Below are 10,247 nucleotides of genomic sequence, written 5' to 3'. Positions count from 1 at the left end.
ACAGTAACAGTAGGTCTTAATAGACCGAACAGTCAGTTAATGGCCATCAATACAGTAAACAGTAGTAGTTCCAAACATTGGAACTAACAGAGATCTCTGTAACAGTAGCAGTAACAGTAACAGTAAGGCCTCGTTTGGGAACAGGCTAATTTAGTAACTTTTTGGCTATTTGGCTAAAATATGAGTTAAAAAAAAATAGTATGTTTGGGATGACTTTTTGACTTTTTACGAAAAGATGTGCAAAAAGCAGAGAGAAAAGAAAATCTTTCACTTTTTGGTATGGATTATTGGTTTTTTGACTTTTTTAGTAACTTTTTGATTTTTTGGCTAAACCGGCATGTTGCCAAACGAGGCCTAAGTTGATATAGATGCCCCGAATACAGTTTACAAATAGAACAACCATTCATTCAGTAAACGATGCCATTTCAGAAAGCAGTATAATCAATCGTTCAGAAATAGTTATAATTGAACGTATCTTTACAACATTGTTACTCACAGAGGGCTTCCAGAAACGGTTGGTCAGTTTTTGAGTCTTGACCTACAAACATAAATGTACATGGCACAAAACATGTCTCATTATTACTCATTCATGTGGTCATACATGGCTTAGCTTTCTTACTTTAATTTCCTATTCATTCCATGTCACATAGCTTATTCATATAGCACCACTTATTCGGATTCGACACATAATTTCTAATTCACTTACTTACGTTGTTTCTTAACTTATTAATCTTTAACGGCTCATAAATCATGCCTAAGAATGCCCATAAAGAGATGGGAGTGAAGATATGTACTTAAAACATCTTTTGAAAACATGCTGAAAATAAGTTGGTGGCTAGAGCCAGCTTTTCTTGCCTAGAGCCAGCAGAAGGCAAAAACAGAGCTCGTTCGAGCCAGAATGCCTTCGCTCGAGCCAGCTTCTGTAGAGTTCAAAATTCTGAGAGCTCGTAATGTTGGCTCGAGCCACCACTTCTTCGCTCGAGCCAACTGTAAATTTCTAGGCATCAAGCTTAACAAAAATGGCTTCCAAACAACTTCCAAAACTTGGGGTCTTGCATGATTTGATCAAACATGTAAAATAGCTTTAGAAAACTTCAATACAAGACCCTTAAAACATCTTTTATTCAAAAACTCATCAATTCTTGAAAGGTTTGAGCCCAAACTTCTTCATGCAATATTTTTCAACTCTTCCATGGTTTTTCATAACATGCAAATGTTGATCAACAAACTTATGAATTCTGAAACCATGGACATGATTAAAGCTCACATGCATGCAAGGACTTTAAAACTCGAACTCAAAATGATAAAATCAAATATGATCTACCATGAATACACATGAAAGTAATCTACATGTTCAAAGACCCATTTCTTGCACTCTCATGAAAATAGCTTAAAGCTTGATAAAATCATGATGCATGGAGGAATAACTACAGAAATTAGACATAGAATCCTACCTAAGGCTTTAATTTCAGAAATGTGAGATGAATTTCCTAGTTTTCTTCTTCTTCTTCAAACTTGTGAGCTCTCTCTCACTAAAGCCAAACTCTCTCTCTTAAGCTTGAACTCTCAACTTAATGAAGTATAATGAGCCAAAGAAAGTTGCCTACATTCTCTCATATCTCATCAGAAACTACACAACACACACTCTCACATTTGAATACACAACACGTGCACACACATGCATTATTCCAACACACCCACAAGAGTTTTAATCCTCTACATTCAACACCACAAAATGTTTTAGCACATCATACACTTAATCACATCTTGGGTCATTAATAGGATTAGATTAGGTATCAATCATGCATCACTTAAATCAAACACAAGTAGCCTTAATTAGTCAAGGTTAGCACAAAATTCAATTACTCAAAAATAGTTTCAATTTAGGCTTAATTTAATCACATGCGATTTTACTAAACTGAATCAGTTTTTAACAAAACTTCTCAGATGGCTTCCAAAAATTCTAATTAGTCAATCCATGTGCTCAATTCGGTTTCTGAAAGCATTTAGACTAACAATTTCAGATTCAAAGTAGAAATCATGACAAATAATTTTCAAATCAGATAGATATGCACAAATTACTACAAAGCACATATCACAATTAATAATAACACATAATTCCATTCTAAACACTTAGTTAGAATTCTTAATTATGAATTAGTAGGTAATTACGGACCGGGGTTGTTACAGCTCGAGCAAGAACTCCTTCGCTCGAGCGAGCAAGGGCGGACAGGCAACTTTGAATGCAATTTTGCATTTTGCTTCAGGGATACTGCCCCTCAACCCCGCTGTAGCGCTGCCCCGGACCCGCAAAGGGGCGTTGCCCCCTGGATCCCCGCGAGCTGACCGGGCAGCTCGATCCCCGTCATAGTCAGCAAAGTAGCAATCTTGAAAGAATTAACATAACAAACTTCTATGCAAGGCACAATTCGAGTTGGATTCGCATCTAATAAACTCATAACCTCACTAAAATAAAAGTGCGAAAAAAATTACAACTCAAAGGAGTTTTGTAAAACAGGATTGTCAAGAATAAAAACCTAACAATAACTTTGGTAGCTGTAATAGCAAACTATTGGAGGTGCTCTTACATTTTATAGCTTTCTCAGTTTTGACTGCTAAAGAATTTATTTTCACTTTACATTTAAAGCTTGTAATTTATTCAATTTACTTCCACAATAAACATTCATTCAACTTTAAAAAAAGAAAAGAAAAAAAAGAGACACATTCATTCAAGTTAACAGTTGTGTGATATAAAAATAATTAAATTACACTTTATTACTTTTAGTTTCCAATTTTTTCTATTTTAACTTTTAAAATATATATTTTTCACTTTAATATTTAAAGTTTATAATTCTTCTTAATTTACTCTCAAAAAAATAGAGAATATTTTGGTCAAAGGCACCTTATAATAAAACTTTAATACATTAAAAATACGCACACAAATTTTTTTTGAAAAGTCTAACACATATTACTATTATTAAATTTTAAAATAACATAACTTTTGATTTAGATGTCGATTTTTCATAAAATTAGTATTTTTATAATTCTCTCATTAAAATCTATCAAATAAGATTCATATTGACTATGTTTTTTTTTTTTAAATATTATTACCGTCAAAATTAATATAAATAATAATATATTATTCTATTTGACAGTAATCAAACAACATAATTAAAAATAAATTTAACAAAAATAAATATTAAAAAATATATTTCGAAAGATATTTCAATTTCAAAATAGAGAAAATCATATAAAATTAATTTGTGTGATTATTTTTTTAGCTTTCGTCACCAAACTAATTTTTAAATTATTTTATTTTATTTTAAAACATTGAGGTATTTGGATAAATATGAAGGATGGTCATGTTACATGAGTGATAGAAGTAGAGAGAGGTAGTGGAGGTTGGGACTGAGGTGGTGGTGAAAATCATGAAACTTTAGGCACAGTACAATTTATTTGTTTTTACGGCACGTGACTATTTATCCGATAGTTTCCATCCAAAATTAGATAAAAAATTAAATTTGAGAGTAAATTGAAAAAAATTATAAACGTTAAGGATTAAAGTGAAATAAAAAAATAAAAAATAAACTTTAAAGGCAGAAGTAAAATTAAAAATAATGAAACTTAGACGGGGCAATATGTAATTTAACTGGAAAAATAAATTTTGGTGTTAAAGACGTTGTATGAAACGGTCTAAACAAGCCTAAAAAATAAACTACTCAAATAATTGAAGACGAATTCTACAAGTCAAACTGCAAACAATCCTCAAAAATAGAAATTGGTGTTCAAGACCTTGTATCAAAATATGTTTTTATTTTTGTCTAAACAAGCCTAAAAAATGAACGGCTCAAATAATTAAAATAAGAATTAAAATAAGAATTGTGATGGATTCCACAAGCCAGACCGCAAACAATCATGATTCATGATTAACAAAAGAGGTTCAAAGATCAGATTCAAGATCGAGGTAACAATGGCACAAGGCTCCATCAAAATGTCCTTCATACTTCTTGTGCCAATTCTCGGACAATAAAAATATTCATAAAACTCACATTATGAAAACTCAAACGAGGTTCAACTATGAAAGCCATGTTTATCGCTAAATTACATAAAGATACAATCACATCCATTGAAGGAAGGTCTGAAAAGACGGCTCAGTGTTGCTTATTTCCAGTTGCCACTTCCCAAGCTTGTAAAATGTGGTTGACAATTTCTTCTACACCAACGCCATGCTTCACCTGCAAGTGTACAGATGCAGTTATTATTATTAACGGGAAAGTTGACTTACTCAAGAAGAGTAAAACTAAGCGTCATTGGATTGAAGGCCTTTGACTTTGCCATGTGTGTCACGTATCTGTTCATGTATTCACGTATTCGCTCATGTATTCTTTATAGATAACAGACCAAAAATGACCCGAGTGATTCATAAAATGCCCGCTCTAAAGAAAACAAGAGTCTTGAAAAACAAAAAAAAACAAAAATTCCAACACTTGGGTTGTGGTTTTGCACTCTGCCCTAAATGGCCGGTGGAAAAAATAAATAATAATATTAATAACAACAAACTAAAGAACAGAAGAAAACCCTAACAAACCCAATATTCTCAAATTAATTGTGTTCAACATCCAAAAATGTCTTCCATTAATAATAATCCCAATATTTATAGATCAACTAAAAAAGACAATATATTCAAAAATAACAAAAATTACATAATAATAATTCCTTAAATTAAAATGTCCTAAAAATCAGGTTCAAATAAATCAATTTTGATTCTTTCAGCCCTGTCTCACATAGGTGCTATAGATATCGGGCCTCCTCATGTCATCTCCATCAGGTAGGAGGGAGCATTGGGTTTTCAGTTCCAAGATACCAGCTGTAGGGTTATGAGGGCATGTTCATTTTTTTGAATATGCGTGAAGTTGGTCATCTGATGCTTATAGAGTACATAATGATGATTCAATTTTAATTCTTTCCCAAAAGAATGTCTTTCTAGGGTAGACAAGGGAAAACCTCCACAATCTGAACATATTATAGATGGGAAAACCTCCACAATCTGAACATATTATAGATGGTAAAACTGCACTTATCATCACATAGATATGGGTGTAAGAACAATGTCGATCCTACTAACTTTTTATGTTTTCTGTTTTCTTTTCTTTCTTTTTTTTTGCCTGTTTGTTTTTCATCTTTTTGTTGTTCGTGCAACAATTTGTTGTGGCAAACGTGCTTATCTACCCAAAATTACGGAGGAGAGAAGAGAAAAGAAACAGTTGTTACCAAAACACAATGAATTACTGCACAAAAAATAATGCAACAATGAAGTTTCTCACAATCAATATTTGGGAAAAAAAAAGGATTGAATTCAACACACCTGAGCGAAAACAAATGGTCCTCCATCACGCATCCGTAGCGCATCGCGCTCCATCACAGTCAAATCAGCTCCAACTGCTTGTGCAAGGTCAGTCTTGTTTATTACCTATAATCAAACAACTCAACTCGTTTACATCAGGCTTTTTGGTAATATCTTTATCGTGTGACAATTGAGAAAATGTGATAGGTGGCAAAAGAACAACAGCAGATATGAGCACAGAAGCCCGTACAAGGAGGTCAGCTTGTGTAATTCCCGGGCCTCCTTTTCGAGGTATTTTATCACCACCAGATACATCAATTATATAAATGATATAGTCAGCCAGTTCTCTGCTGAAGTTGGCAGCCAAATTATCTGCATCCAGACATTTTAAGTCAGATCTTTCTCAATATGTACAAATTTTAAAGTCTAAAAGAGGATAGGATATGTAAAAATTTCCTCTATTTTTTTTTTTTTTTCATTTATCATTGGATTTCAAGTTATTTTATTTAAACTTGTAATGTGTTTCATATATGTAAGTGATAGACACATGTTCCAAAGCATGTTTGGAAATGTGTTCGACTGATGTTGGTAAGTGTCCCACAACTGTCATGTCGTGTTGGTGTCTAAAACGACACGCCACCTTCTTAGAAGTGTCAGTGTTGCTTAGCTTGTGATGATGAATCAAGTCCTACCATACAGCCCACCTTTTACTTCATGCAATTGCAATGCAACCTCATTCAAATGAGTATTTCTATAATTAGTTCATATTAATAATGACTCAAGAGTGTGGAGAGAAATGAAGCATGTAGGAATACTTGCAATCATCCACCCACTGGGAATCCAGTTTCTTCACATTTATTTATTTTTAATAGGCAACAAAAGAAATATTAATAGAAAAGAAGAAAAGTACAAGAGAAACGGGAAAACAAGGAGTCCTCCAAGAAAAGAAAACCAAAAACAAAGACAACCAAATTCTCACACTACAAATCACACACTGCCCTTATATTTATAGAGATAAAAAAAAGTGGAATTCCTCTAGAGGAAGTGGAATTCCTCTAGAGGGAGTGGGGACTGAAACCCAAAAAGATGACAGGTAATGGACTTTATCCCATAAAGAGACCTGTTCAATCAAATCCTCGAAGACCCTAGCATTATGCTCCAACCAAAAACAGGGTCATGCTGTGAAAAATTCTCAAGGCATGTTATGCTATGATCATCATTTTCCCCAAAAGAATACTAGTAATGAACCAACATGGTCATTTGATCGCACATTGACTGTCTACAGATAGTATTAACTTAATTTTTTTGTACTCTGTTGACATGCAAAGTGAGAAAAATATCATTTTCCAGATTACCTCCCCCTGATTCACAGAGAAGTATATCCGCTTTATACAAGTTAGAGAGCTCCTCAAGAGGGCCAAGATTTATGCTGATGTCTTCACGAATGGCAGCGTGTGGGCAGCCCCCAGTTTCCACAGCTCGTATCCTTTCCTCTGGAAGTGCTCCATGCTTCACCAAGAATTCACCATCCTCTTTTGTGAATATATCATTTGTTACCTGAAACAGTGACATTCTTTGTAATTTATTTTCCATTACTCAGATAGAATGGGAATGTGCTTATACCAATATCGGGGACACGAAGAGTTAATTACTAATACATTTCAATATTTTGAGATTGTTAGTCACATAACAAACAATGAAACGAAGATAGTAATAAGAAGGTAAGCAGCATATGTTAAAGTGAAACAGCTAAAAAGAGGATTGCTAGAATAGAATGTGTATTTGGCTCATTAAATTAGGTTTGAGGGTTAAAAGTCCAACGCCAAGAAAAGAAAAGAAAAGAAAAATAACTTCGGCCAAGTAGTGCTGGAAGAAGAGATCAAAGGCTTTTTAAGCACATTGAAAAATGCATCTCTGAGGAGAGTGGCACGCTGCGAGAGGTCAAATGAGCACATGGACGATATTTCACAGTTTGGGTAGATGACTAGAAACTCTTAACACTGCATAACTATCCATTGATATTGTGAAAGACACTACAATGAATATTGATTAGTCAACATTCTTTACAGGAAAGAAGTCTTGTTGCTCCAGCCAACTACCTACTTCTGTATTTGCAGCAAGGAACTAAAATATTAGGTCAACTGAATCAATACTTAAGCCCAGGAATGACTACTTGCCCGTAAATGGTTCAAACATGACTTAGTCTGGACCTAAATATAGAGAGACACTCCATTTGTAAGTTGGGAGCAAAAACAAGCCTTGGAACTTAGTTTTTCCCAATTCACATGACATATTATTTCCCTGTTTGACCTTTGATGTTTAAGAATACAGTTATCAAGATCTTCTTTTTCTTTTTTTTAGGTACTAGTTATCAAGATCTTCAGCATTGCAAGATTGGTTTTTTGTTGACAAGACTATTAAGTGTTAAGGATTAGGTTTTAAACATTAGCACCAACTTTGATACACCAAAAAATTAGAAGCTCTTTATAGAGTTGAAATTTGAGGATATAAAAAGGCAAAAATTTTGGTATTCAAAAAATGATGAGAAGTTGAATAACAATTTCTTAAATTCCAAATATCATCATTATTAATGCCTTGGAAGGATGGAATCACAGCATTCGTGCAGAAAGGATCCCAGAAATATTCAGTAGATCATACGTACTGCCGCAAGACTGTACTTGTCCCGCAAGAATTGACACAAAGCCAACATTAAAGCAGTTTTCCTGTGCAGCATAAAAATAAATGTATTAGCAACAATTCAAATCAATCAAGCAATCTGTATTGCAAAATGAGTTACTGCTCTGCACTACACCGATAGAAGAGAAGGGCAACTGACACAAGAGTAGTGGTGATTGTGGAATAAGTAGTAGGCAATAGGAATCTCTACACTTTTCTTTTATATCCTATAGTATGACAATATGTTTAAATATTCATAAGAAATAAAAACCTAGATTCATAAACATGTAAGTAGGTCAAAGTCCATTAAGAAAAGCATGTTAATTCAGAAGCTTAGAGCATGAACTGGAACAAATTGAAACCAAAGAAATTGAAAGTCAACCAAAATAACTCTGGAAAAAAAAGAACAATGGAAGTCGCTGTTAACATCACCACTAAACCATATTCCATAGACTATATGCTAATACCATAGACTGGAATAGAAGTTAAAATATCATTTTACTAACATATGTTGATGAATTGAGGTAGAAAACAAGGTAAATCAGTTCATAGTAGAGAGCCAATATACCAAATAACATCAAATTCCATTTCCTGATACACAATAAGCCATATGGATGTAGCAAGGGCCATTGGTGCATTGGAAAAGAACCAAGCCGGGTCTACCAAGTTTGAACCCGGGATTCCCTTCCTCTATCCCCCTCCCCTTACCAAAATAAGCCGTATAGATACAAATATAAACCTACATACACAAACAAACAAACATGCATACAAATCTATTCTATTATATAAAGCGCATACCTAATTTGGTGTGAAATGCTGTCACTTTTCCTTCTTCATTTTTTTTTTCAAACCCCAAAAACTGTAAAACGGCTTTCCTCCACCGTCAAACCGCCCAAAAATGTAAATGTAAATGTAAAATTGCAATTTCATGGTGTTGTACCCATTGCTAGTATATACATACATACAAGGCAGTGAAGCTATGGATAATTGGGAGAACAATTTCAATAGAAAATTTAGGGAAATAAGAGATACCCAGTACCAACAGGTGCAAATATACACCTACATATACAATCAATCAATCAAACAAACAAACATATATACATATACATACATACAGGGTAGTAAAGCTATATGGATAATTGGGAAAAACAAATTGGAAGGGAAAATTGAGGGAAATAAGAGATACCCAGTACCGACAGGTCCACCAATACCAACAGTGAAAGCTCTTTCCCTGAAATCCCTAGTCACAAGAGGGGGTGCCCTTCTGCTGAAGTACCCAGGTGAGTAAATGGGTTCATGCGAGTGTGGTGCCAGTCCATCATGGCTGTGGTACACCTTACCATCTGGGCCCACCCATGATGTTGTTTCTGTTGAATCCCCATGAGAGTGGCTGTTCAATTCCATGAGAAAACAATATGATGAGAATGTTAAAATTGAAGTACTAAAAGTGGAGTGACTCACTCAAATGTAAACCTCAAGAAAGATTACTCGTGGGTTTGATGATGGTGATCATGATGATGATGGTGATCATGATGATGATGATGATGATCGTGTTTATGATCATCATCATGATGGTCTTGCACTTGGTGACTTTGTGACGCCATTGTTTCTAAGCTTGCAAGATTTTAGCCGAGAGAGAGAGAGAGAGAGAGAATAATGGAGGAGGGCATCCGGTTTTACATGTTGCAATGTCAGTGGTAATTTCTGATTTTACCAAAAAAAACCCCTGATTATCAGGGGAACGGCCTATTTTAGTAAATTTTTAAAATTTTTTGATTAAAATATAAGTTAAAAAATATTAGTATGTTTAGAATGATTTTTTAGTTTTTTATGAAAAGATATGTAAAAAATAGAGAGAATGAAATTTTTGATTTTTTGGTATAGATTATAGGCTTTTTAATTTTTTTAGTAACTTTTAATTTTTGGGCTAAAACTATTATATGCCAAACGAAGCCTAAGGACCTAACTTTTTTTGAACTATCCGATATAGGCTATGTTTGGCATGCTCATTTGGGCTAAAATAATCATATAAAATAAAATTAGTTATTTTAGTCAAATAAAATAAAATATTACATTCAAACAATAATCATTTCACTTTTTCTCTCATAAAAATTAAAAAAATCAAAAATTCTATCCCAAACAAGATTTTTTAACCGTAAATTAAATAGTTAAAAAGACGAAGGCATAGGCACCTTGTTATGGGTCATCATGCCCTATCAGGAATGGG

At 33.8% G+C, this 10,247-nt stretch overlaps 1 protein-coding gene across 1 annotated transcript; it reads right to left on the bottom strand.

Annotated features, from left to right (window-relative positions):
* Positions 1-3,901: 3,901 nt before the first annotated feature.
* Positions 3,902-9,736, bottom strand: UREG (urease accessory protein G). Its single transcript, XM_082886420.1, has 7 exons — positions 9,509-9,736; positions 9,207-9,410; positions 8,007-8,067; positions 6,700-6,901; positions 5,595-5,716; positions 5,366-5,470; positions 3,902-4,235 (listed from the first exon to the last, which is right to left on the bottom strand). Exons 1-7 carry the CDS (start codon positions 9,622-9,624, stop codon positions 4,152-4,154), a joined length of 894 nt encoding a protein of 297 aa, XP_082742546.1. The 5' UTR covers positions 9,625-9,736; the 3' UTR covers positions 3,902-4,151.
* Between the last annotated feature and the right edge of the window lie 511 nt (positions 9,737-10,247).

The sequence above is a fragment of the Camellia sinensis genome, chromosome 9 (assembly GCF_055761805.1).
Source record: "Camellia sinensis isolate YWXY chromosome 9, ASM5576180v1, whole genome shotgun sequence".
Lineage (NCBI taxonomy): Eukaryota > Viridiplantae > Streptophyta > Magnoliopsida > Ericales > Theaceae > Camellia > Camellia sinensis.
Note: the sequence above shows the minus strand (reverse complement) of the source record. Positions and strands in the feature narration are given on the sequence as shown.

Bases quoted from the DNA above. Each gene is read 5' to 3' on its own strand.
- UREG (XM_082886420.1), bottom strand. From the start codon at position 9,624: ATGGCGTCACAAAGTCACCAAGTGCAAGACCATCATGATGATGATCAT. The intron at 9,411-9,508 runs GTAATCTTTCTT...GGAATTGAACAG, and splicing joins CACCATCATCAAACCCACGA to CCACTCTCATGGGGATTCAA. The intron at 8,068-9,206 runs GTATCTCTTATT...TATGCTGCACAG, and splicing joins GGTGGACCTGTCGGTACTGG to GAAAACTGCTTTAATGTTGG.